Source organism: Pongo pygmaeus, chromosome 20 (genome assembly GCF_028885625.2).
Source record: "Pongo pygmaeus isolate AG05252 chromosome 20, NHGRI_mPonPyg2-v2.0_pri, whole genome shotgun sequence".
Taxonomy (NCBI): Eukaryota; Metazoa; Chordata; class Mammalia; order Primates; family Hominidae; genus Pongo; species Pongo pygmaeus.
In genome coordinates, this window is record NC_072393.2 from 49,610,058 (window position 1) to 49,637,379 (window position 27,322).

The following is a 27,322-nucleotide window of genomic DNA, read 5'->3' on the forward strand; positions in this document are numbered from 1 at the left end:
CTCCTGGGCTTAAGTGATCCTCCTGCCTCAGCCTCCCATGTAACTAGGACTACAGGCATGCCCCACCACATCCATCCAATTTTTTAAAATTTTTAGTAGAGATGAGGTCTCACTGTGTTGCCCAGGCTGATCTTGAACTCCTGAGCTCAAGAGATCTTCCTTTCTCACCCTCCCAAAGTGCTAGGACTACAGGTGTGAGCCACTGTGCCTGTCCTTCCATGATGTTTTGATACAGGCACACGATGTGTTTGTTAGTTTATAAAGTTTGTAATAATTTATCACAGGCAGCCCTAGGAAACTAATATAGCCAAGTTTCCTGTTTCTTCTCTATATCACATCTGCTGGGGCTACACATCCAAGGTGGCTTCTTCACCCACTTGTCTGGTGCCTGGGCTGAGATGGCTGAAACATCTGGGGCTCTATCTCCACATGGCATTTATACATGAGTAGCTTGGGCTTCCTCACAGCATGGTGGTCTCAGGGCAGTAGTACTTTTACATGGCAACCAGCTTTCCCAGAGTGAGCGTTCTAAGATTCAGAAAGTGAAAAATCACAGTTTCTTAAAGTTTGGTTCCAGAACATAGCACAGCAAAACTTCCACCACAGGCACAGAGTCACTAATATTCAAGAGGCAGAAGTACAGACCTCACTTCTTTAAGCCACCACAATGACAGGTGGTGATATGTGATTAGAGAAAGCCCTAAACAAGAACCTTGTCCCTCACCTGCCCCCAAATACATGGAAGATGTCTTTTTTTTTTCTTTTTTTTGAGATAGAGTCTCACTGTGTCATGCAGTGGTGTGATCTTGGCTCACTATAACCTCCTCCTCCTGGGTTCAAGCGATTCTCCTGCCTCAGCCTTCCAAGTAGCTGGAATTACAGGCACCTACCACCTTACCCGGTTAATTTTTGTAATTTTAGTAGAGACGGGGTTTTGCCAAATTGGCCAGGCTGGTCTCAAACTCCTGACCTCAAGTGATCTGCCCACCTCGGCCTCCCAAAGTGCTGGGATTACAGGCGTGAACCACCACAGCCAGCCGAAGATGTCTTATTTTTTTTTCTTCATTAGCCGCAAGGCTTGATGGGGAATGTAATTTTTGTCTCCATGGGTTGCCTTAGCAAATGATGAGAAGAACATGAATTTTTCAAGATTGTGCTCCTGGAGTGCCATTGAAATGGTAGTTCTGTCTCTTTTTCTGACAGTCCTGAGGCATCCTGGGAAATAGAGCCCAGACTTTATCTCCTGTCCCCAGCACATCAGGGGAAGTGCACTCCTGTCCTTATTCCTCACTGCAGTGCATGCAGGGAGTTCTGGCCATCAGGTTATCTTCTACCTGTCTCCTGTCCCAAAGCATGCTGGGAAATGTGGGGATGTCTCATTAGAACAACAAAATAGTTGCAACCTTTGAAGTTTAGGAGAAGACTAGAAGGTTAGTGTTCAGTGTGTGATCTGGAAGGTTGCATTTGTAAGAATTAAAGAAAGAGGAGGCCGGGCACGGTGGCTCATGCCTGTAATCCTAGCACTTTGGGAGGCCAAGGTGGGCAGATCACCTGAGGTTGGGAGTTTGAGACCAGCCTGACCAACATGGAGAAACCCCGTCTCTACTAAAAATACAAAATTAGCCGGGTGTGGTGGTGCATGCCTGTAATCCCAGCTACTCAGGAGGCTGAGGCAGGAGAATCGCTTGAACTGGGAGGTGGATGTTGTGGTGAGCCGAGATTGTGTCATTGCTCTCCAGCCTGGGCAACAAGAGTGAAACTCCATCTCAAAAAAAGAAAAGAAAAAGGAAAGAAACATGAAATGTGGCTTGACAGTGAAGGACAGGTTTATTTTAGAGAAAACAAACCTGAGGGGGGCTTTTGGCTGAGTTAGGTTAGAGAGTCCCCCATTTTTTTTTTTTTTTTTTTTTTACAGACTAAGGCTATTTAAGAGTTTTGGAAGGGGGTGCTTATCGTAGCTTCAGAATGTGTTTATGTGAAGAAGAGTTTATTGCAGGGCTGGAAAGTCTCTGGTTGGAGGGGAGGCTATCTGGGGGTTGGCATGTTTCTGGTCAGAGAGGGGTTTATCTTAGGGTTGGAATGTTTCTGGTTATGCCGATGGTATCCATTAGGCTGATGTTTTGGGGCTGGATTTAGCCGACTTTTTTTTTGAGACAGAGTGGCGCTCTGTCGCCCAGGCTGGAGTGCAATGGGTGCAATCTTGGCTCACTGCAAGCTCCGCCTCCCGGATTCACGCCTTTGTCCTGCCTCAGCCTCCCGAGTAGCTGGGACTACAGGCGCCCGCCACCACGCCCGGATTTAGCCGATTTTTAATCAAGGGGAACTAAGAATGGTGGTGTTTGTTCAAGATGGTGATGCTCCTGCTCTGTCAGCATTTGGAGTCCAGAAATAGATGTGGAGGCAGCCCCCACAAGGACTTCCAACCTAGGCAGGGGCCTCAAACATAACCCCTGATTCCAGGAGCCTGTGGAAAGGTGTCCCCCACCATTTATCCTCCCAAAGATAGACACTACAAAGAAGGGCATACCTGGCCTTGTTCACTGGTACAAAATCTTTATTTAAGTATAAAATAAATAATATGAATATTAATTAATAACAACAACACAACAGCGGCAACAATATTAATAATAACAAGAGCTCTCCCATTGGCCCACGGCCTTCCTCCAGCTTCTCTCTTCTGCTTCACACAACTTTGTGAGATAGATGTTTTCATAGCTGGGAAAACTGAGGCCCAGAGAGGTCAGCACACTGGCCTGAGGTCACACAGCAAGTCTGTAGGGCTGGGAGCTGAGGGAAGGGCAAAGGGGTCCCCCTGATCCAGCCAGGGCAGAGAGGAGGGTTTCAGGTTTAGGTCCAGAGGAGAGTGCCTCCCCACAGTCTGGCGGTCATTAGCAGGGTGATGGTGAGGCTGAGATGGGCAGGGCCAGGATGGGGAGCAGCCCCCCTGCGGTACTGGACATCCAGGTCTGGGTGGTTACAGCCACTTTTGGTACAGCAGGAGACATCGATGTGGTTCATGCTGAAGGCGTCACCCAGGTGGGCACGTTGGCACATTGAGGCGGTTGCACAGCCTCTTACTATATAGCTTTGGTTTTTCAGTTCTGAGGAAAGAGAAGACGGAGTGAGACTTCCAGCTCCTGGGCCCAGGACTGGAATTCTCCAGTAGGTGACCTGCCACCTTGCAGTGGGTGCCACCTTCACTACCACCTAGAGAAAGCAGCAGTTCTCAGGGCCAGGTGTGGTGGCTCATGCCTGTAATCTCAACACCTTGGGAAGCCAAGGAGAGAGGATAGCTTGAGCCCAGGAGTTCCAGAGCAGCCTGGACAACATAGCAAAACTCTGTTTCTACAAACATAAAAAAAAAAAAAAAAAAGCTGTAGTCCCGGCTACTTGGGAGGCTGAGATGAGAGGATCATTTGAGCTCAGGAGATGGAGGCTGTGGTGAGTTATGATCACACCACTGCACTCCAGCCTGGGCAACAGAGTGAGACCCTGTCTCAAAAAACAAAAAAAAGAAAGGAAGGAAGGGAGGGAGGGAGGGAAGAAGGAAGGAAGGAAGGGAGGAAGGGAAAGAAGAAAGAAAGAAAGAAAGAAAGGAAGGAAGGAAGGAAGGAAGGAAGGAAGGAAGGAAGGAAGACGAGAGGGAGGGAGGGAGGGAGGAAGAAAGGAAGGAGAGAGAAAGAGAAAGAAAGAAAGAGAAAGGAAGGAAGGAAGGAGAAGGGAAGGGAGGGAGGAAGGAAGGAAGGAAGAAAGAAAAAGGGAAAGAGAAACAGAGAAAGAAAGGAAAGAAAAAGAAAGAGAGAAAGAAAGAAAGGAAGCAAGCAGTGGTTCTTAAAGTGTGGCTCAGGGACCCCAGAGACCCTTTCAGGAGATCTGTGATTTCACATGGCTTTTTCACTCTCATAAGTGTACAATGGGCTTTTCCAAAAACTCCAGGACATGTGATATTTCAACAGACTGAAAGCAGAAGCTTCCATGAGGACCCAACTGTCTTCTATTAAGCTGGACATTAAAGAGATATGCAACACAGCAAAATAATGCCAGTTTTCTCATTACGCTTTTTTTTTTTATTATTATACTTTAGGTTTTATGGTACATGTGCGCAATGTGCAGGTTAGTTACATATGTATACATGTGCCATGCTGGTGTGCTGTACCCACTTTTTTTTTTTTTTTTTTTTTTTGAGATGAGTCTCACTCTGTCACCTAGGCTGGAGTGCAGTAGCACGATCTCGGCTCACTGCAACCTCCGCCTCCCGGGTTCAAGCAATTCTTCTGCCTCAGCCTCTCAAGTAGCTGGGACTACAGGCGTGCACCACCATGCCCAGCTAATTTTTGTATTTCTAATAGAGACGGGGTTTCACCATATTGGCCAGGCTGGTCTCGAACTCCTGACCTTGTGATCTGCCCACCTTGGCCTCCCAAAGTGCTGGTATTACAGGCGTGAGCCACCGCGCCTGGCTGGTTTTTTGTTTGTTTGTTTGTTTGTTTTTTTAAGACAGGGTCTCCCTCTGTTGCCCAGGCTGCAGTGCAGTGGTACAATCTCGGTTCACTGCAACCTCCACCTCCCAGGCTCAAGTGACCCTCCCACCTCAGTCTCCCAAGTAGCTGGGACTACAGGCATACACCACCATGCCCAGCTAACTTTTGTATTTTCTGTAGAGACAGGATCTTGCTATGTTGCCCAGGCTGGTCTCAAATCCCTAGGCTTACGTGACCCGCCCACCTTGGCCTCCCAAAGTACTGGGATTATAGGCATGAGCCACCACGCCTGGCTGTCATTACATTTTTTCTTTGGGAACTATAGTCATTTTTCATTAAAATGTTATTTATCTTAATGTGTAATGAGTTTTTATTGTTATAAGATGAATTCATAAATAAACCTTTAAAGATTTCTCAGTTTTGGCTGGGCATGCTGGCTCACATCTGTAATCCCAGCACTTTGGGAGGCCGAGGCAGGCAGATCATGAGGTCAAGAGATCGAGACCATCCTGGCCAACATGGTGAAACCCTGTCTCTACTAAAATTACAAAAATTAGCTGGGCATGGTGGCTCATGCCTGTAATCCCAGCTGCTCAGGAAGCTGAGGCAGGAGGATTGCTTGAACCCAGGAGGGGGAGGTTGCAGTGAGCTGAGATCATGCCACTGTACTCCAGCCTGGCGACAGAGCAAGACTCCATTTCAAAAAAAAGATTTCTCAGTTTTAATTTTAATTTAATTTAATTTTATTTTATTTTTTGGGACGGAATTTCACTCTTGTTGCCCAGGCTGGAGTGCAATGGCACAATCTTGGCTCACTGCAACCTCTGCCTCCCGGGTTCAAGCGATTCTCCTGCCTCAGCCTCCCGAGTAGCTGGGATTATAGGCATGTGCCACCATGCCCGACTAATTTGTATTTTTAGTAGAGACGGGGTTTCACCATGTTGGTCAGGCTGGTCTTGAACTCCCGACCTCAGGTGATCCACCCACCTTGGCCTCCCAAAGTGCTAGGATTACAGGTGTGAGCCACCACGCCTGGTTCTCAGTTTTAATTTTAATGTGGCATTTATCTATAGAAATCACTGACATAAACAATCAACAGGTTTTTTTTTGAGACAAAGTGTCCCTCTGTCATCCAGGCTGAAGTGCAGTGGGGTGATCCCCACTCACTGCAACCTCCTCCTCCTGGGTTCAAGTGATTGTCGTGCCTCAGCCTCCTGAGTAGCTGGGGTTATAGGTGCACGCCACCATGCCCAGCTAATTTTTGTAATTTTTTGTAGAGACAGGGTTTCACCATGTTGGCCAGGCTGCTCTCATACTCCTGACCTCAAGGGGTTCTCCGCCTCGCCCTCCCAAAGTGTTGCAATTACAGGCGTGAGCCACCACACCTGGCCAACAATAATTTTTAAAAGCATGAAGAAGTTGAGACCAAAAAGTTTGAGAACCACTGGAATACAGAGACCTTTCCAGGACGCCACAGGATGAAAGCCCAAGATGTCTTCAGCAAATCCCCACAACCCACGAGAAATCCACCAAAGAATTCCATTTTTCTTTCCCTTTTTCTTTTTGTAGAGATCGGGGTCTTGCTATGTTGCCCAGGCTGGTCTCCAACTCCTGGCCTCAAGAGATCCTCCGGCCTCAGCCTCCCAAAGTGCTGAGAGTACAGGCTTCAGCCGCAGCACCCAGCCGGAATTCCACTTTTCCATGGCAAAAATGTCCACATCCTGATGGACAAGTCCTAGTTCCTTACAACAATATTCACTCACCTGAAGGAAATCCCACCTTTTCCACAGGGAGACCCACCACGGTTAAGTCCAGCTTAACTGGAAGTCAATCTCTTGCGGAACTCTCCACCCCCAATAAGTGTTCCCTCCCAGCCTCGGAGAGGGCCTCACCGTGAGTGCCAGTGGCTACCAGACATTGATTCATGGGGCCTCGGCAGTCAATGAGGAAAGTCTCTTCAGAGGAGCATCCATGGGTGCTGTTCCCCTTGCAGCTGTAACACTGGCGGCCATTCTGTGGCAGATTTTCGAGCTCTAGGACTTAGGAGAAGACCAGAGACACAGAGACAAAGAAAATTAGTGCTTGGATCTCCACTTCCTTGAATGACCTCCCCAGGACTTCCACTCCCAGCCAGAGATGTCATGGAGCCACCTTGTGGTCAGGCGTCTGAATGGCATTTGGAGGGGGATGGTTTTCGAGGGCTTGAGAGAAACGCCAACTTTCAACTCCCCATGAGTCCCATTTCTGGCCAGGCACTGTGCTGGGGGCTGGGTAAGCAACTATGTAAGATGAAACCGTCCTTGCTCTCACATAAATTACAACTTATTTATTTATTTTTGATACAGGGTCTCACTTTGTTGCCCAGGCTGGAGTGCAGTGGCGCAATTGTAGCTCACTGCAGTCTCGACCACCCCAGCTCAAGAGATTCTTCCACATCAGCCTCCTGAGTAGCTGGGACTACAGGCGTGCACCACCATGCCTGGCCAATTTTTCTGTTTTTTGTAGAGATGGGGTTTTGACACATTTGCTCAGGCTGGTCTCAAACTCCTGGGATCAAGAAATCTGCCTGCCTCAGCCTCCCAGTGTTCTGGGATTACAGGTGTGAGCCACTGTACCTGGCCAGAACTTACAAGTTATTACTATTATTATTACTAAAAAAATTTTTTTGAGACGGGGTCTTGCTATGTTGCCTAGGCTTGTCTCAAACTCCTGGCCTCAGGCGATCCTCCCGCCTCCGCCTCCAAAAGTGCTGGGATTACAGGTGTGAGCCACTGTGCCCAGCCAGAATTTACAATTTAGAGCTACACTACCCAATCTGGTAGCCACTGGCCACATGCGGTTGTTTACATTTAAATAAATTAATATTAAATCGAATCTTAAAATTCAGTTCACATTTCAAGTGCTCACTGACCACATACAGTGGTGGCTGTAATATTGGACAGGACAGATATGGAACATTTCTATCTGTTGACAGTGCTGGGTAATAGAGACAGGGATCTAGATTACACTGGAGGGGAGGGACAGTGAAAGCATCCCTGAAGATGATACATTAAAGCTGAGGCCCAGTGGATGAGAAGTTGCCAGCAGGGTGAATTCTTGGGGAAGATGTGTTCTAAGGGAGGATACTGCATGTGCAAGGGTCATGAGGCCAGATGGGCTTTGGTGATTATAGAAACCAAATGAACGTCAGCACAGCGGCTCATGCCTATAATCTCAGCATTTTGGGAGGCTGAGGCAGGAGAATCACTTGAACCTGGGAGGCGGAGGTTGCAGTGGGCCAAGATTGTGCCACTGTACTCCGGCCTGGCTGACAGAGCAAGACTCCATCTCAAAAAAAAAAAAAAAAAAAGAAACAAACTAAATGAAGGTCAGGCACAGTGGCTCATGTCTGTAATCCCAGCACTTTAGGAGGTCAAAGCAGAAGGATTGCTTGAGCCTGGGAGTTTGATACTAGCCGAGACAACATAGTGAGACCCCATCTCTACCAAAGTTTTAAAATTTAGCTGGGTGCAATGATGAGCATCTATAGTCCCAGCTACCTGGGAAGCTGAGGTGGGAGGATCACTGGAGCCCAGGAGTTTGAGGCAGCAGTGAGCCGTGATTGTGCCACTGCACCCCAGCCTGGGCAGCAGAGCAAGACCCTATGTCTAAAGAAAACACAAAACCCCAAAAACTAATCTAAACAAAGACCGTGAGGCAGACAAGTGCCAGATTACATAGGCCAGCAGAATAAGGCTTTTGGATCTTGTTCTAAGAGAAAGGGGAAGTCACTGAAGTGCCTGAGAAAGGAGGGTGACATGATCCGATTTACATTAAAAAATAAAAAATTGGTGGTGCACGGTGTCTCATGCCTGTAATCCCAACACTTTGGGAGGCCAAGCCCAGGAGTTCGAGACCAATCTGGGCAACATAGCAAGACCCTGTCTCTACCAAAAATACAAAATCAGCCTGGTGTGGTGGCATGCACCTGTAGTCGCAGCTACTCCAGTGGCTTAGGTGGGAGGAACTCCTGAGCCCAGGAGTTTGAGGCTGCAGTGAGCCATGATCATGCCAGTGCACTCCAGCCTGGGTGACAGAGCGAGACCCTGTCCCCCCCATACCCCCCAAAAATCACTCGCTGCTGGGTTGAGCCTTGGCTGTAGGGTGGCAGGAGTGGAAGCAGGGAGACCAGAGAGGAGGTTATTGCAACAACCTGGGCAAGAAGTCAGCGTGGCTCAGCCCAGGTGGTGGCAGTGGAGGCGGGGAGGAGTGGGAAAATTTGAGAGAGACAAAAGAGACAGGAAGCACAGGTCTTGGTGAGGGCTGATAGTATCATTGAATCCTTACAAAGTTCTTTTTTGAAGAAAGGCCTGGCCGGGTGCAGTGGCTCAGGCCTGTTACCCCAGCACTTTGTGAGGCTGAGGCAGACAGATCACTTGAGGTCAGGAGTTTGAGACCAGCCTGGCCAACATGGTGAAACCCTCATCTCTACTAAAAATAGAAAAATTAGCCAGGCGTGATGGTGGGCGCCTGCAATCCCAGCTACTCAGGAGGCTGAAGCAGTAGAATCGCTTGAACTCGTGAGGCGAAGGTTGCAGTGAGCGGAGATCACGCCATTGCACTCCAGCCTGGGCAACAGAGTGAGACTCTGTCTCAAAAAGGAAAAAAGAAAAAAAAAAAAAAAAAAAAAAGACCTGATACTCCCAGTTTTCAGAAAAGGAAACAGAGGCCCAGAGAGGAGTCGATTGCCGGAGAGTGACTGCACAGCTCTCTGCCTGAGTGCATGCCCCTGACCGACCCCAGGCCTTGCCTGTGTCTCCCGTTCCTTACTTGGGCCCTCGTTGCATTTGGTGGTGTTGCAGCATTTCAGGAAGTGGAAGGTGTCGTTGTTGTGGAAACCATTGGGGCCTGGGCAGCCGGGAAGGTAGCCACAGCCGCGGAGGTGGCGGTCATCCTTTGGACGCCCTATGGGGGCCAGGGGACAGAGGTCAGATGTCAGATTGTGAATGAGGGACCAAGATGGGATTTGCCCGCAATAGCAGGCATTCAACCATTTTCTACTTCACCCTTCATCATACGACCCTCATTTTATCTAGAACAGTCATAGATCTTGTCGAAAACTACATATTCCAGCCTCTCCAGGTACAGTCATGTGATGAAGTTCGGACCAATGTGATATAAATAGAAGTGCTTTATGGGACTTCCAGAAAGGAGAACCCTTACAAAAGGAGGAGTGCCCCCTTTTTTGTCCCTTCTTTCCTTCTTCCTCCTTCCTGGAACTTAGATGTGAGACCCGGAGCTCTGGCAGCCATTTTGGACTATGAGGCATTTTGAGAATGGAAGTGATGTGTAAGAAACAAGAGGGTGGCCGGGCATGGTGGCTCATGCTTGTAATCCCAGCACTTTGAGAGGCTGAGGCGGGTGGATCACAAGGTCAGGAGTTCGAGACCAGCCTGACCAACATGGTGAAACCCCGTCTCTACTAAAAATACAAAAATTAGCCAGGCGTGGTGATGCACACCTGTAATCCCAGCTATTCAGGAGTCTGAGGCAGGAGAATCACTTGAACCTGGGAGGCGGAGGTTGCAGCCAGCCGAGATCACGCCATTGCACTCCAGCCTGGGCAACAGAGAGCAAGACTCTGTCTCAAAAAAAAAAAAAAAAAAGAAATGAGAAGGCATCTGGGTTCCTGGTGACTCTGTAACTGTCCTTGTGGCCCTGGACTTCCTATCACTGGACCTCTTGTGTATGAGAGAACTTAGTCCCTTGCTGACATCCCTGTTACTTTGGGGTTGTTTGTTAAGTGCAGTCTTGGGGAGGAGCAGAGCAGGGAGGAGGAGTTGCCAGCAGGTTGGGGCTCACCTTCTTCACCTTCCCGGATCCAGTGGGTCACCACATCCAGGCACTGTTCTTCAGGGCTGCGGCACTGCAGGCTCTGGTGCCGGCCCCTCTCACAGCTCATGTCTGATGAGCCACAGGAAATGCATTCGAGGTAACGGCTTCGGGAATAGGTGACAGCCCGGCCTGTTTGGAAGAGGGGGAGGGGAGTGAGACTCCATGGGGACAGTCCTGGAGCCCCAGCTCTGCAAGGACTCACTTGAAATCAATTCCTCCTTATCCCACCCTGCAGCCAGTCATTGAGCCCTGCCTATTCTGCCTGCTGAATCTTTCTAGAATCCACCCCCTCCTTTCCAGCCCCATGGACCCATCCAGCTCAGACCTCCTTCAACTCCAGCTACCTCCCTAGCCTCTGGGTTTCCATTCTTGTCACCCCCTACTCAACCCAGTGCAGCATTTCCACATGGCCCTAGATATATTTCTTTGCTTTTTTTTTTTTTTTTTCCGAGACAGAGTCTCACTCCGTCACCCAAGCTGGAACGCAGTGGCGCCATCTTGGCTCACTGCATCCTCCACTCCACAGGTTCAAGTGATTCTCCTGCCTCAGCCTCCCGAGTAGGTGAGACTACAGGTGTGCACCATCACGCTGGGCTAATTTTTATATTTTTAGTAGAGACAGGGTTTCACCATGTTGGCCAGGCTGGTCTCGAACTCCTGACCTCAAGTGATCTACATGCCTTGGCCTCCCAAAGTGCTGGGATTACAGACATGAGCCACCGCACTTGGGCCCTTAGAAGGATATTTCTAATACTCATATCTGACCCTGTCTCTCCTCTGCTCAAGACTCTTCCATAGCTCCCTACTGCCCTCAAAATAAAATCCACGATCCTCAGCATGGGATTCAAAGCCCATCAAATACTGGGGCCTGAGCACCTCTCCTGCCTTGTCTCCCTCCACTACACCCTCAGACTCTGCTCCACACTGACTTCCCACAGTCCGCGACGACACATGTTACCTGGCATCCAGGCCTTTGCATATGCCATTGTTTCTGTCTAGAACACCTTTCCTTTGCTCTCTGCCTTCCCTAACTCCTACTCATTCTTCAGGTGTCAGCTCTAATTTCACCTCCTCTAGGAAGCCCTTCCTGATCCACCAGGCTGGAGCAGCTCCCACACACCCCTGGACTCCCCCATCCCACTCTGGGTGGTCACTGTCTGGTGACAGGTATGTCTCCTCTACTGGACTGTGAGCCCGCAGGAGAGCAGGGCCAGGGGCTGTCTTGATCACTACTGTGTCCCAATACCACCTGGCACATGGCCAGGGGCAGATAAGATATTCAATACATATTTGTTAAATGAATGAATGAATGAGCAATTACTTAAAACCCTTCTATTGTTCCCTGTAGTAGCCTGTCTCCAAAATGGCCCCCAATAATCTCTGCTCCCTGGTATTCATGCCCTTAAAGAATAGGGCTGGCTGGGTGCAGCGGCTCATGCCTGTAATCCCAGCACTTTGGGAGGCCGAGGTGGGAGGACTGCTTGAGTCTGGGAGTTTGAGACTAGTCTGGGCAACATAGCAAGACTCTGTCTTTAAATTAAAAAAAAAAAAAGAAGAAGAAAAAAGAATAAGGATGCCCTATATAGTCAATCGGATATTATGGAAATGATGGTGTGCGCCTTCTGTGGCTAGATCATAGAACACATGGCAATTTCTGCCTGGCTCTCTCACTTGGATCACTTTTTCTGGGGCAAGCAGCAGCCATGTTGTGAGGACACTCAAGTAGCACCATGGGAAAGTTCACGTGGCAGAACTGAGGCCTGTGCCAAAGCCATGGGAGGGACGTATTCATGTGAGTGAAGCTACCTTAGGAGGCTTCAGATGACTGCAGCCCCAGCTGACATCTCGACTGCAGGCTCATGAAGGATCCTGAGCCAGAACCACCTAGCTAAGCCACTCCAGGGTTTTTGACCCTCAGAAACTTTGTGAAATAATGCATGCTTATTTTATTGCTGCAATCTGTAATACAGCAATAGATAAAGATAAGCAATAGATAAGACACTACCTAATTGTCCCAGGGATCAAAGACTCACTAGACTGATTCCTGATCACTTTGCCTTTTGCATGAACCTTGCGGTGTTGGCCAACTGGATCCGTTACTTTTCCCTGGAAACACCAGAGTCATTCCTCTGCCCAGCCCTTGGCTCACACCATTTCCCATGCTTGGCATGCCCTCCCCGTCCTGACCCAAGACACATCTAAGCTGAGTCCAGGCCAAGTCTTAAAAAAGTGAGAGGACCGTGTCAGCCAAGGCTCTCAACTGGCAGGCCGCTAGCTGTAATCAGGTGAATCATTTACATCCAAAGCCCAATCGTCCCCCTCAAAGAAAAATAACTACAAGGCCACCCACATCTTCTCACACAAACTTCCATGAAAAGGAAAACACAAATTCTCACCATTGCCAACATAGCTGTTCACACCTAGAACACCTTTTCCTTGAGCCCTACTTTCTCTAACTCCTACTCATTCTTCAGCTGTCATCTTCAATTTCACCTCCTCTAGGAAGCCCTCCCTGATCCATCAGCCTGGAACGGGTACCTGCTCTGAGCTCCCACTGCCCCTTGAATTCCCCATTTCTAGTTCTGCCCACTCTGGGTGGTCACTCATGGGTCTCCTGTGTGAACTCTTGTAAATGCCAATGATCCTTAGGGCTATTTTCCTTTTTCTTTTCTTTTCTTTTCTTTTTTTTTTTTTTGAGATAGGGTCTTGCTCTGTCCCAAGGCTGGAGCGCAGTGGCTCACTGCCACCTCGACCTCCCTGAGCTCAGGTGATTCTCCCATCTCAGCCTACTGAGTAGCTGAGACTACAGGCGTGTGCCAGTTCACCTGGCTAATTTTTGTATTTTTGTAGAGACAAGGTCTTGCTATGTTACCCAGGCTAGTCTCGAACTCCTGTACTCAAATGATCCTCCTGCTTCGGCCTCCTAAAGTGCTGGGATTACAGACGTGAGTACCGCACCGGGCCAGGGCTCTGTTTTAAGCCCTTTTTATCTCTCACAGTATAGACTCTCTCATGGGGTAGATATTGACATGACTTCATTTCCATCTATCTGCTCATCACTCACAAATCTCTCTCTAGTCTAGACTTCTCTCTGAGCTCCAGACATGCAACTGTCTCTTCGAGGCCCCATGGCTATACCTCAAACACCTGTCCCAAACAAAACTTCCCATCTTCTCCCACAACTGCTCTTTTTCTTGAAGTCCACACGTCCAAGGCGGCCCCATCCAGTCCCTGGGGCAGAAACCTGGCAGACCTCTTGATCTTCCACATCTGTGCATCAACTCACATGCTTCTACTGTTCTGTCTTCTAGCTCTTTAATCCTTTTGCTCTGCTGTTTCTGACCTCTGTCAAGCATAACTGCCGAGTTCTTCATTTGAGTCACTGTTCTATATTTTCTGTTGGATTCTTTTAAAAAATGGATTCCAGGTGCTAAAAAGTATCCTTTCTTCTGTTTTCCTGAATATATCGATTGTAGCAATTTTCATGTTTCCTGTCCTATAATCCAATATCTGAGTCACTACAATTCTGTTTCTATAGTTGGATTTTTCTCTTGGTTTCTGGTCAATTGGTCCTTTTTATTTTCTTCAGGATACCTTGTAAGGTTTTTTTTGTTGTTGTTTTTTATTTTTTGTTTTTTGTTTTGTTTTGAGACAGAGTCTTGCCCTCTCGCCCAGGCTGGAGTGCAATGGTGTGATCTTAGCTCACTGCAACCTCCACCTCCCTGGTTCAAGCGATTCTCCTGCCTCAGCCTCCCAAGTAGCTGGTATTACAGGCGTGCACCACCATACCCAGCTAATTTTTTTTTGTATCTTTAGTAGAGAAGGGGTTTCACCATGTTGGCCAGTGTGGTCTTGAACTCCTGACCTCGTGATCCTCCCACCTCAGCCTCCCAAAGTGCTGGGATTACAGGCGTGAGCCACCATGCCCAGCCTGGTTTTTTTTTTTTTTTTTTAAAGATGGGGTCTTGCTATGTTGTCCAGGCTGGTGTGCAGTGGCTATTCATAGGCATGATCCTGCTACTGATCAGCACAGGAGTTTTGACCTGCTCCATTTCTGACCTGGGCTGCTTCAACCCCTCCTTAGACAACCTGGTGGTCCCCTGCTCCTGGGAGATCACCATATTGATGCCAAACTTAGTGCAGACACCCGGTTGATATAGCACACTACAGCCCAGAACTCTCAGGCTCAAGAAATCCTTCCAAGTAGTTGGGACTACAGATGCATGCCACCATGCCTAGCTATCTTGTAAATTTTGATCAGATGCCAGACATTCTAGATAAAAATCTGTCAAGGGCCTAAACGATGTTTTCTTCTTCCACAGAGAGTCAGGTTTTCATTCCTGTCAAGGACTGGACCTAGGCTTGTTTAGGGCTGGTCTGTTTCACTTTGGCCCTTACCCCTAGGGTGGTCTTAGGGGGAAAGCCTGAGATGCTTACCAAGGCCTCTTCAGCTTGGCAACCTGTGTCCCCAGCATCACATGTCTGCTGGAAGCCTTGTTCGCTTTTGTAGCTTCCCAGTTGCTATTTTTCTCTTCCAAGTTTCTTGGACTCTCACCCTGTGCATGTACAGCTTGCCAATGACTTGAGGGAGATTTGTTCACAGGTTGGGAACTCCCTTTTCTGTGGTCCCATCCATTCCAGGATTTTAACTCTCATCTTCCAGACATTCTGGCAGCCCCAAACTCCAACCTCCGTCTTCTCAGTCTAGCGACTCTCCTTCCGTCTGGGCTCTATTTCCCTTCCACAGCAGCAGATTGGCAAGTGCACTCCGGGAAAAAGCCAGGGTGTCTGTGGAACCCAAATTCTACACTTCTGTTATTTCAGAGGTTGTAGCGCCTCGAGTTTCTCCTTTCTTTCTTTTTCCTTTTTTTTTGAAATGGAGTCTTGCTCTGTCACCCAAGCTGGAGTGCAGTCGTGTGATCTTGGCTCACTGTAACCTCTACCTCCCAGGTTCAAGCAATTCTTGTGCCTCAGCCACCCAAGTAGCTGGGACCACAGGCATGTGCCACCACTCCTGGCTAACTTTTGTATTTTTAGTAGAGACGGGGTTTCGCCATGTTGCCCAGGCTGGTCTTGAACTCATGAGCTCAAGCAATTCACCTGCCTTGGCCTCCCAAAGTGCTGGGATTACAGGCATGAGCCACTTTGCCCAGCCAAGTTTCTCCTTTCATTTGCTGCTCTCCAGTGACTTCCAATAATTGTTTATTATTTGTCCAGCATTTGCAACTGCCATTGGCAGAAGGGTTGGTCTGATACAAGTGACTCCATCATGACCAGAATTGCAGGTCCCCTCCCACATCTAATCCACCACTAAGGCCTGCTTCTAAATAGCTCTTTTTTGGCTTTTGTTGAGACAGGGTTTTGCTCTGCCGCCCAGGCTGGAGTGCAGTGGTGTGATCACTGCAGGCTCCAACTCCTGGGATCAAGCAATCCTCCTGCCTCGGCCTTCCAAAGTGCTGGGATTACAGGCGTGAGCCACTGTGCCTAGCCTGAATAGCTCTTAAATCTATCCACTTCTCTTCCTCTGCACACCTGACACCCTAGTCCTGCTGCCCTCTTCTCCACCTAGACAACCTCGCCCACCCCCAAGTTGGTTTCCCCTCATCTACTCTTGCTTCCTTTCAATCTATCTTCTGTCCCGAGGTCAGAATAATTCGTTAAAAATATAAATGGGGGCCGGGCACGGTGGCTCACGAGGTTAAGAGTTCGAGACCAGCCTGGCCAACATGGTGAAACCCCATCTCTACTAAAAATACAAAAAAATTAGCCGGACATGGTGGCGGGTGCCTGTAATCTCAGTTTATTGGGAGGCTGAGGCAGGAGAATCACTTGAACCTAGGAGGCGGAGGTTGCAGTGAGCTGAGATCGCACCATTGCGCTCCAGCCTGGGCAAAAAGAGCGAAACTCCATCTCAAAAATAAATAAATAAATAATTGCGATCATGACATTCACTGTTTAAAATCTTCTGTGATGCCCCAGTGCTCCCAGGACAATGTCTAGAAGCCCCTGTGTAACATGCCCCTGCCAAGATTTCCAGCTCATGTCGCCCCACTATACTGTTTCCTTTGTCCAGCCACACTGCTTTTGGCCACCTTTGTATCTGTTGCTCCCTCTGCTGCAAAACCCTTTCCTCTGTTTTTTGTTTGTTTGTTTGTTTGTTTGTTTGTTTTTACAGGATCTTGCTCTGTCACTCAGGCTGGGGTACAGTGGTGCGATCATAGCTCACTGCAGCCTCCACCACCTGGGCTATAGTGATCCTCCCGCGTCAACCTCCCAAGGAGCTGGGATCACAGGCATGTACCATCACATCTGGCTAACTTTTTAATTTTTTTGTAGAGTCATGTTGCCTAGGCTGGTCTGAAACAACCCTCCCACCTGGGCCTCCCAAAGTGTTGGGATTACAGGTATGAGCCACTGCACCCAGCCTCCACTAGCTGTTTAATAGTCTGATTCCTACTCATCCTTCAAGATCCAGCTTAGCTGTTGCTTCCCCTAGGAAACCTTCCCTGACCTGGGTCAGGTATCTCCTCTGGGGTCCCACAGCCCCTGCTCTTCCCTCATCCCAGCCCTGACCCCTCTGCCTGTGTTTCCCCCTTCATAGCCCAGACTAATCTATTAGGTTGGTGCAAAAGTAATTGTGGTTTCTGCCATTGCTTTTAATGGCAAAAGCCACAATTACTTTTGCATTAACCTAATAATCAGTCACTGTCTGGTGATGGATGGGGGATGGGTCTGTCACCCCTAAACACACACACACACACACACACACACAGACACAGACACACACACACACAGGACTGTGAGTCCCATGGAGTCAGGCAGGGCACAAGGCTGTCTTGGTCCCTGCTGTGTCCCCAGCATCATGTAAGTACTGAGTGCAGTTTAACCAACTATTCAAGTTGCCACAAGCAGGGTACAATGGCATTAGAAATGGGGATGAGGCCGGGCGCGGTGGCTCACGCCTGTAATTCCAGCACTTTGGGAGGCTGAGGTGGGTGGATCACCTGAGGTCGGGAGTTCAAGATCAGCTTGACCAACATGGAGAAACCTTGTCTCTACTAAAAATACAAAATTAGCTGGGCGTGGTGGCGCATGCCTGTAATCCCAGCTAGTTGGGAGGCTGAGGCAGAAGAATCGCTCGAGCCTGGGAGGCGGAGGTTGCAGAGAGCCGAGATCGTGGCATTGCACTCCAGCCCAGGCAAGAAGAGTGAAACTCCATCTCAAACAAACAAACAAAAAAAGAAAGAAAGAAAGAAAAGAAAAGAAAAGAAAAAGGGATGATATAGGTATCTCAGTTATTAGATTACTGAATTGATAGCTGCTGCTCCAAGCTCCTGGTGGATCCCTGACCACTCCCAACTCTCTCCCCAGGACCCTTCATGTCCCTGTGACCCGTCATGGAAAGGGGCAACACCAGGCCCAGCAGCGGACTCCAGGAGTTTGTCCCGGCACTGACCAATATTGTTAAATATTTTCGCTATCATCTCTGATAGAATGCACTACTTAGACCCAAGTATTGGTGCTTTCCTTAAGCACATCTCACCGAGACAGGAAGCCCACATCCTCTCTTGTCACTTCCTCAAAACAAACATCTGATTTGGCCCCGCCAGCGGATTAGTGTTTGAGGTCAGGATGGATGAAAACCAGGCAGAATCAGGATGAATGAAGAACAAAGAAAACCCAGTGCAAACGCAGCACTCTGCTCACTGATGTCACCAACCATGACTAGACTGGCCTTACCCTATTTCCTTCCTCACCAGGTCCAGAAAGAGGAATCTCTTTCACAGATGGATCCATGCACCCTGGATCCATTCCTTCCCCACCCTTCCTCTCCTGTGGGAATTTAGGAAAATTTGACCTTTTCTAAGTCTTTTTCTTAAAATGATCAGAGCCTGAAGCCATGGAATTCGACAAAGGGGCTTGTGGATGTTTTTCTTTTCTTTTCTTTCTTTCTTCCTTCCTTTGTTTTCTTTTCTTTGTTTCTTTCTTTCTTTCCTTTCTTTCTTTTCTTTCTTCCTTCCTTTCTTTCCTTCCTTCTTTCTTTCTTTTCTTTCTTTCTTCCTTTCTTTCTTTCGACAGGGCTTATGGCTCTTTCTCTGTTTCTCTTTCTTTCTCCTTCCTTCTTTCCTTCCTTCCTTCCTTCTTTCCTATTTTTCTTTCTTTCTTCTTTCTTCTCTCTCTTTCTCTCTTCTTTCTTTTTCTTTCTCTCTCTTTCTTTCTTTCTCCCTCCCTTTTTCTTTCCTTCTTTATGTCCCTTCCTTCCCTTCTCTTTCTTTCTTTTCTTTTCTTTCTTTCTTTTCTTTCTTTCTTTCTTTCTTTCTTTCTTTCTTTCTTTCTTTCTTTCTTTCTTTCTCTTTCTCTCTTTCTTTCTTTCTTTTTTTCTCTCTCTCTCTTCTTTCATTTCTGACAGGGTCTCACTCTGTCGCCCAGGCTGGAGTGCAATGGCATGATCACAGCTCACTGCAGCCTTGATCTGCCAGGCTCAAGTAATCCTCCCACCTTAGCCTCCTGAATAGTTAGGACTACAAGTGTGTACCCCCATGTCCGGCTACTTTTTGTTTATTTTTTGCAGAAACCAGGCCTCGCTATGTTGCCCAGGTTGGTCTTAAACTCTTGGGCTCAAGCAGTTCTCCCGCCTTGGTCTCCCAAAGTGCTTGGATTACAGGCATAAGCCACCACACCCAGCCTATTATGGACATTTCCTCACATTTGTTTTTTCACTGCCCAAGTCAGAGACCATCTATTGCAGAGGATTCTCCTAGCCTACTGCGGCCCATTTAATCTTCCCCTCTTTTGACTTCCCTTAAGAACATCAAGTCTTTGCTTGAATCCTGGCCCCTCAGCATCTATTGCTTGGACCATCTCCCGTCCCAATGGATTGGGCAGGACCATCTCCTGCCCAGTCAGATGGACAAACATCACTGAGACATCTCATCTATGTCTCATGCATGTGTGTGAGCTTGTTAAGGGCAGAGTTGCAAGTTATACATAACAACCATACATACAAACATGCAGGGGATTGGGTTAAGGATGAAAGTAATTGTGTCATTGGGGTGGGGATTTGGGTAGTCTGAGATAAGGATGCGGTTGATTTGGGGATGGGGTTGGAACTGTGCTTGGAACAGGGCTGGGTTTGAGTTGGGAACAGTGTTGGGGTAACATGAAGTTGGGCATAGGATTGGAGATGAAGTTGAGTTGGGGTTGGATATGGGATCAAGAATGAGTTGGGGATGGGGCTGAGCTAGAGATGGGTTGGGTTGGGGTTGGGACTTGGATAAGGCATGGAGTTGGGGTTCAGCTGATGTAAAGTTAAGAATAGGATTGGGATGATGTTGAGGTTGAGCTGGGGATGGCTTGGGGTTGGGGATGGCAAGGGCTGCCCTACTCACCAGAGTTGCCCTGGTTGCACAAGTCTAACCCACACACAACCTCGGTAAGGCTGGTGATCTTCAAGCCAGTCCGATAGCTCAGGGTCCTGTTGGTCTTCTCTGAGTGGGTACAGCTTTTCTCCACCAGCTCCAGCTCTTCCCCTTCTGCAAGGAGGTGGTCTTCATTACCCCAGAGGCTCCTCTCAGCTCAACCAGCCTCTGACACTCCTGGTCTCAAGGTCACCCACTCCCAGGGCAGATCTTTGCTAGGCCTCTTCTGTTATTTGAGTCCAACTGTGTCTTTTTGTAGAGTTAACCTTGCCTCCACCCCCACCCCAACAAGGAGCCTGCTCTATTTTATTTTAATTAATTAATTAATTTTTTTTTTTCCGGGAGACAGGGTCTTGCTCTGTCACCCAGGCTGGAGTGCAGTGGCACTATCTCAGCTCACTACAACCGCTGCCTCATGGGTTCAGGTGATTCTCCTGCCTCAGCCTCCCAAGCAGCTGGGACTACAGGCACATGCCATCACACTTGACTAATAATTAATTAATGTTTTAAGAGACAAGGTATTGGCTGGGTGCGGTGGCTCACGCCTGTAATCCCAGCACTGGGAGGCCAAGGCAGGCAGATCACGAGGTCAGGAGATCGAGATCATCCTGGCTAACACGGTGAAACCCCGTCTTTACTAAAAGTACAAAAAAATCACCGGGTGTGGTGGCATGCGCCTGTAGTCCCAGCTACTCGGGAGGCTGAGGCAGGAGAATCACTTGAACCTGGGAGGCAGAGGTTGCAGTGGGCTGAGATTGTACCACTGCACTCCAGCCTGGGCGACAAAGCAAGACTCCGTCTCAAAAAAAAAAAAGGAAAGAAAAGAAAAGAGACAGGTATCACTCTGTCACTCAGGCTGGAGTGGTGCAATCATAGCTCACTGCAGCCTTGACCTCCCAGGCTCAAGCAGTCCTGCTTCAGCCTCCCGAGTAGCTGGGACCACAGCTACATCACCACACTCTGCTAATTTTTAAATTTTTTATAGAGATGGCATCTCACTATGTTGCCCAGGCTGATCTCAAACTTCTGGCCTCAAGTGATCCTCCCACCTTGGCCTCCCAAAGTGCTGGAATTACAGGTGTGAGCCACTGTGTCCCACCCCTGCTCTTGTAGTGACAGCACTACCACTGGGACTTTCTGGATCCATCTATCCCTCCGCCACACCCTCAGCTTAGTGATCTCAGTAGTGAGATGCCTCTAATGTAACTTTATTTTATTTATTTATTTATTAGAAACAGGGTCTCTATTGTCCCAGCTGGGGCAATCATAGCTCACCACAACCTCGAACTTCTGGGCTCAAGGAATCCTTCTGCCTTAGCCTCCTGAGTAGCTAGGGGTACAAACGTGAGCCACCATGCTTGGCTTCATATACTATTGTTTCATGTGTTCTTAAAGCTTATAAAAAACGTATCATATTCTGCAACACTTTTTTCTCTCTCAACCTTAGGTTTCTGAGATGTGTCCACATTGGTATCTGCAGCTCTATTTCATTCTTTAAGCTGCAGTAGAGCACTCCATTATGTAATTATTACCACAGTGTTTCTCTTCTGCTGCTGACTTGCTGACTGACTTAAAGTCGTTTACATTTTCTTCTTTTCTTTCTTTCTCCCCTTCCTTCCTCCTCTCTCCCTCCCTCCCTCCCTGCCTCTCTCTGTCCCTCCCTCCTTTCCTCTCTCTCTTTCTCTCTCTCTCTCTTCCTCTCTCTCTCTCTTCCTTTCCTTTCTTTTTTTTTTCTTGAGATGGGGTTTCGCTCTTGTCGCCCAGGCTGGAGTGCAATGGCACAATCTCAGTTCACTACAACCTCCGCCTCCCGGATTCAAGCAATTCTCCTGTCTCAGCCTCCCGAGTAGCTGGGATAACTGGTGCCTGCCACCAAGCCCGGCTAATTTTTGTATTTTTTAGTAGAGACAGGGTTTCACCATGTTGGCCAGGCTGGTCCTGAACTCCTGACCTCAGGTAATCCACTTGCCTCAGCCTCCCAAAGTGCTGGGATTACAGATGTGAGCCACCACGCCCGGCCCACCTTTCTCTCTTTCGTTCATTTTTTTGACAGGGTCTCGCTCTGTCGCCCAGGCTAGAGTGCAGTAGCATGATCTCAGCTCACTGCAACCTCCACCTCCCAGGTTCAAGCAATTCTCCTGCCTCAGCCTCCCAAGTAGCTGAGATTACAGGTGCGCACCACCACACTCGGCTAATTTTTCCATCCTTTTTTTTTGTGGAGACGGGTGTTTCACCATGTTGGCCAGCCTGTTCTTGAACTCCTGACCTCAAGCAATTCATCTGCCTCTGCCTCCCAAAGTGTTGGAAATACAGGTGTGAGCCAGTGCCCAGCCTGTTTCCAATTTTCCATGTCACAAACATTGCTGATAAGAACATTCTTATACATGTGTCCCTGGGTATATGTGGCCAAGTTTCTTTGGCATTTCTGCATGGCGAGGAGTTGAGCTGTAGCATATGCTAATCTTCATCTGGACTAGATATTGCCGAATCGCTCTAGGAGGTTGATGTGCCAATTTATTCCCCCACCACAGACACGGTCTGCAACTCCACATCCTTACTAACCCGGGTATTGTCAGATTTTTAAATGCTTGCCAATCTGGTGGGTGTGAAATGGGCTCTCCTTGTTTGTTTGTTTTTAGTTTGCATGTCCCAGTTAATGGTGAGGAAGATTTCTCAATCACTCGCGCTCCATGCTGCGCTGGAGGGGTGTGTGTGTTGGGGGGAAGCTCACCTTCCCACATGCGTACGAACGTGGTCCTGCAGAGGTCCTGTCCCAGGGCGCACTCTTCCACACGGCAATCCCCGTTGCTCTTACACTGCATGCACCGCAGGCCCCAAGAGTCTGGGGGAAGGAGGGAGAGGAGAGGAGAGGTTAACTACGCTTAGCTCCAAGACCCCCGCTCGCCCCTGCATGTCCCAATACCAACACCAAGTCTCCAGACCCCGTCCATTCAGATTCGTGTTCCATATTCTGCTGGGTTCCGGCCGGCGGTACTTCCGGTCTGTCCTTTGTCCACGTTTTACCTCCACCCCACTAACTGAACGTTCTATCCCTGCCCACAAGTCCTTTCCCAAAGTCCTGCCCTGGTCCGTTTTTCCTTTCATTCTGTCCTCGTGAGGCGTATATCCTGACAGTCCTATCTCCGCCCTCTCTATCAGTACGTTCTATTCCTGCTCCTATTAGGTCCTTCTCACCGCACCGGCCCTCGGTCGATTACGCCTCTCCAGTTCTGCTAGGGACATTCTAGCCTCGCCCCACCCCCGTCAATCTTTACGTTATACGGTCACTCACAGTGCCCTAATGGAACTATCCCTCCACTCACTCCCCCTGGTTCTACCCGGCTCCAGAGCCTCTCCCGGCCCACTAATTTATTCCCAAATTGTAGCCCCGGCCCCATCAGCCCTCCGGAGTTTCTATTGTTAGATACTCTAGTTTCCCGCGAAGTTCTGTCTCCGCCCTCCAGCTCTCCAACTAGGTTTTGGCCCCGCCCCAGACTCCTCGTCGAGGTTCTAGCCCCGCCCTCTAGCTCTTCCTGACCTTATCTTCCCGCCCCCTATCTCCTCCCCGATGCCATAACCCCGCCCCTAGCTCCTCCTTGAGGCTTTAGTCCCGCCCTCTAGCTCCTCCTTGAGGTTCTAACTTCGCCCTTTAGCTCTCCCCGAGGCTCTCCCCGCCCCTAGTTTTTCCCTGAGGTCATAACTCCGCCCCAGTCCCTCCTTGAGGTTTCAGCCCCACACTGTAGCTCCTCCCCGAGGTCGTAACCCCCACCCCTTGGCCCCTTCAGGTGCTAGCCCAGCCCGGTAGCTCCTCCCCAAGCTTATAACCCCGCCCTCAGCTCCTCCCCAAGCTTTTTAACTCCGCCCCTAGCTCCTCCTTGAGGTTCCAGCCCCTCCCTGTAGCTCCTCCCCGAGGTTATAATCCTGCCCCTCAAGATTCTAGTCCCGCCTTCTAGCTCCTCACTGAGGTTGTAACTCCGCCCTCTGGTTCCTCCTCGCGATTATAACCCCGCCCTCTGGCTCCGCCTCGAGGTTCTAGCCCCGCTCCTAGCTCATCCTCGGGTCTATAACCTCTCCAGTAGCTCTTCCTTGGAGTTCCAGCCCCGCCCTCTGGCTCTCTCCCCGCCCCAGGCTCCGCCCCCAGTCCCTAGGCCCAGTCCCCGACCTCCGGGCCTTCCCGGACATCCCTTTCCAGCTGCGCGTTCGGAGTATCCCGGAGTTGTTACTCATTCCCGGCCTCCAGCGGTCTCGAGCGCTTTCCGGGTTATTCATCGCGGCCCCAACACCCTGTGGCCACCCGCCCTGACTCAGTTCCTTCTTAAATTCCTCTTGTTTCTCGACCCAGAGCCCCCCACATTTTCCGGGGAAGTAAGTGAGAGTCGCCTCAGTGAGAGGGAAAGGTCCTGAGGGACAGTCCCGGGTCTCCAGCACTGGCTTTGCGCCGCTCAGTCAGCCTCCCCTTGGCCCTTTTGTAAAAGGGGGTCCTGTGCCCCCGTTTCTCAGAGGGGGAGACCCAGCAGCGTGGAGAGCGCTGGGGGGTGCTGCAGGGTCAGATCCTGCGTATTCAAGCACTGGCTGTGTGATTTTAGGCCAGTTATCTAACCTCTCTGTGCCCCAGTTTCCTCTGCGAAACGAAATTAATAAAGTCCCATTGCCTAGTTTGAAATTGCAAGGAAGAGGCTTCGAAGAACTCCATTAAAAAAAGAGCACTTGGGCCGGGCGCGGTGGCTCACGCCTGTAATCTCAGCAGTTTGGGAGGCCGAGGCAGGCGGATCATCTGAGGTCAGGAGATTGAGACCATCCTGGCTAACACAGTGAAACCTGGTCTCTACTAAAACTACAGAAATTAGCCGGGCGCGATGGCAGGCACCTGTAATCCCAGCTACTCAGGAGGCTGAGGCAGGAGAATCGCTTGAACCCGGGCGGCAGAGGTTGCAGTGAGCCGAGATCGCGCCACTGCACTCCAGCCTGGGCGACAGAGTGAGACTCCGTAAAAAAAAAAAAAAAAAAAAAAAAAAAAAAGCACTCACTAAATTATGTAAAGCTAAATGCCTTTGCTCCACTAATATTTCCTTAGCTACCGAGTGCCAGGTACTGCGCCGCGTGGCGTTGCACAAAGCACGAGAATTACTATCATTTGATTAGGGAGGGTGCTGAGGACTGAACCCCATTCCTCCAACTCATCCTCTGACAACCCCCAACCCCCTCAATCAGTCCCTGTTCCAGGCGCAGGCGTTCGGGACCCAGCTCCTACCTGGGACGCAGGTGTGGAGCAGCAGCAGCAGCGGCAGCAGCAACGGGTGACCCATGTCGCGAGGGCAGCTCCTGTGCGCGGGGTCCCTGCACGTCTTCTCTCCTTCTGGCCTCAGGAAGGAGGCAGTTTTGTGGCCCCAGGGACTCCTCCCAGACGTTTTGCGAAAGAACGAGTCAGCCCCAGATGCGTGGGCGCCTCCCCCTCCTCCCTAACGAACCTCCTCCGCGCCAAACTTCCCTTCCCCGGGCGCGGCCAGCTGGTGGTGAAGGGGCTGGCTCGGCCCTGACTCATGCAGCTGTGATCACAGCTCTGTCCCCAGACTGCCTGGGTGCAAATCCCAGTTCTCTCTCTTCCTAATGTGGGACCCGGGGCAATCGCTCTCCACTGCTGTAAAATGAGGATAAAAACTTTGACGGTAAATATGAATGTGGCTGATTATTAGCTAATAGGATTTTTGTTAGTTTTGTCAGGAGGGATACTGGTATTTTGGAAAATGTCCTTATCTAGAGACGCATCCTGAAATATGCATCTCTTAAACACTTAAAACACTTAACCCTTGCTTTGCTTCCTGCTGTGCCCCCAGCTCCTGGACCAGTGCCCAGCACGAAGTAGGTCCTTGGTCAATGTTAAAGGAATGTTTTGAGCCCTCCATTTCGGCCAGCAGCTATTCCAGGCATTGCACCTACATTAAAACACTTAATGGTGAAACCCCATCTCTACTAAAAATACAAAAATTAGCCGGGTGTGGTGGCGTGTGCTGTAATCCTAGTTACGTAGGAGGCTGAGGCAGGAGAATCGCTTGAACCCGGGAGGCGGAGGTTGGGTTGCAGTGAGCCAAGATCGTGCCACTGCACTCCAGCCTGGCAACAGAACAAGACTCCGTCTCACAAAAAAAAAAAAAAAAAAAAAAAAAAAGACACTTCAGCCAAAAAAGTAGATATCACTGTTAACGACAGTGGCTTTATGCTTAGGTGGGATTCTATTTTTTTTTTATGTCTGTATTTATTTTATAATATTTTAGAAGAGGTCAGATGAGGTGGCTCATGCCTGTAATACCAATGCTTTGGGAAGCCAAGGCAGGAGGATCACTTGGGGCCAGGAGTTCAAGATCAGCTTGGGAAACATAAAGAGACCTCATCTTTCCAAAAGAAATTAAAAATAAAATAATATTAGCTGGGTGCAGTGGCCTGTACCTGTAGTCCTAGGTAGTTGGGAGGCTAAGGTGGGAGGACCGCTTGAGCCTGGGAACTGGAAGCTGCAGTGAGCTATGATTGCACCACTGCACTCCAACCTGGGCAACAGAGCGAGACCCCATCTCAAAAAAATATAAATAAATAAATAAATAAATACTTGAGTAGAAAATAAAGGCAAAATAGCCAAATGGTTGTATCAATTATATAAAGGTAATCGGTATATAGGGGCATATTATGCCATTCTGTCTCCTTTTCTGTGGGTTTGAAAAGGCTTATAATAAGTTTTTTCTTTCTTTTTATTATTTATTTATTTATTGAGATGAAGTCTCACTCTGTCACCCAGGCTGGAGTGCAGTGGTGCTATCTCGGCTCACTGCAATCTCCGCCTCCTGGGTTCATGCAATTCTCCTGCCTCAGCCTCCTGAGTAGCTGGGATTACAGGGGCATGCCAGCACACCCGGCTAATTTTTGTATTTTTAGTAGAGATGGGGTTTCACCATGTTGGTCAGGATGGTCTCGAACTCCTGACCTCAGGTGATCCACCTGCCTTGGCCTTCCAAAGTGCTGGGATTACAGGCATGAGCCACTGCACCTGGCCAAGCTGTTTTTTTTGTTTGTTTTTAAGTAAAATAAAATACTAAAGATAAAATTGTCTCCCCGTCTTAGGATGCATCTAACTAAACAGAGCAATTTAATGTAGGTGCAATGCCTGGAATAGCTGCTGGCTGAAATGGAGGGCTCAAAACATTCCTTTAACATTTACCAAGGACCTACTTTGTGCTGGGCACTGGTCCAGGAGCTGGGGGCACAGCAGGAAGCAAAGCAAAGTTCCCACCTTTTGTGGTGTTGACAGTGGGGAGCAGATATGTGTTATCTAATCTTTCACTGTCTGAGAGCGATAAGCAAACTGGAGAAAACAAAGCAGGCTGAAGGAAGTACCTGGGTGCATGTGAGGTGTGAGCTGTTTTAGGTGGGTGATCCAGGAGGGGTTCCCTGTGCAAGTGGCATTCAAGCAGAGGCTGAATACAGTGAGGGAAGAAGAGGGGCAGATGTGCAGGGAACCTTTCCAAGGAGCATGAACGGCCAGTGCAAAGGCCTTGAGGT

The 27,322-nt window shown here is 49.1% G+C and overlaps 1 protein-coding gene across 9 annotated transcripts; it reads right to left on the bottom strand.

Annotated features, from left to right (window-relative positions):
* Window positions 1–70: 70 nt before the first annotated feature.
* PLAUR (plasminogen activator, urokinase receptor) lies at window positions 71–25,527 on the bottom strand. Of its 9 annotated transcripts, none has more exons than XM_054463480.2 (7): window positions 25,026–25,281; window positions 22,506–22,616; window positions 19,745–19,888; window positions 10,323–10,484; window positions 9,291–9,425; window positions 6,374–6,520; window positions 71–528 (listed from the first exon to the last, which is right to left on the bottom strand). In XM_054463480.2, the coding sequence occupies exons 1-7, from the start codon at window positions 25,078–25,080 to the stop codon at window positions 437–439; spliced, it is 846 nt and encodes a 281-aa protein (XP_054319455.1). In that variant the 5' UTR covers window positions 25,081–25,281; the 3' UTR covers window positions 71–436. The 9 variants fall into 9 exon arrangements, with proteins under 9 accessions (XP_054319455.1, XP_054319450.2, XP_063514098.1 ...); XM_054463475.2 differs by lacking the exon at window positions 71–528 and adding an exon at window positions 2,537–3,101 and having other exon boundaries at window positions 25,026–25,527; XM_063658028.1 differs by lacking the exons at window positions 71–528; window positions 25,026–25,281 and adding exons at window positions 2,537–3,101; window positions 22,702–23,205.
* Window positions 25,528–27,322: the final 1,795 nt, after the last annotated feature.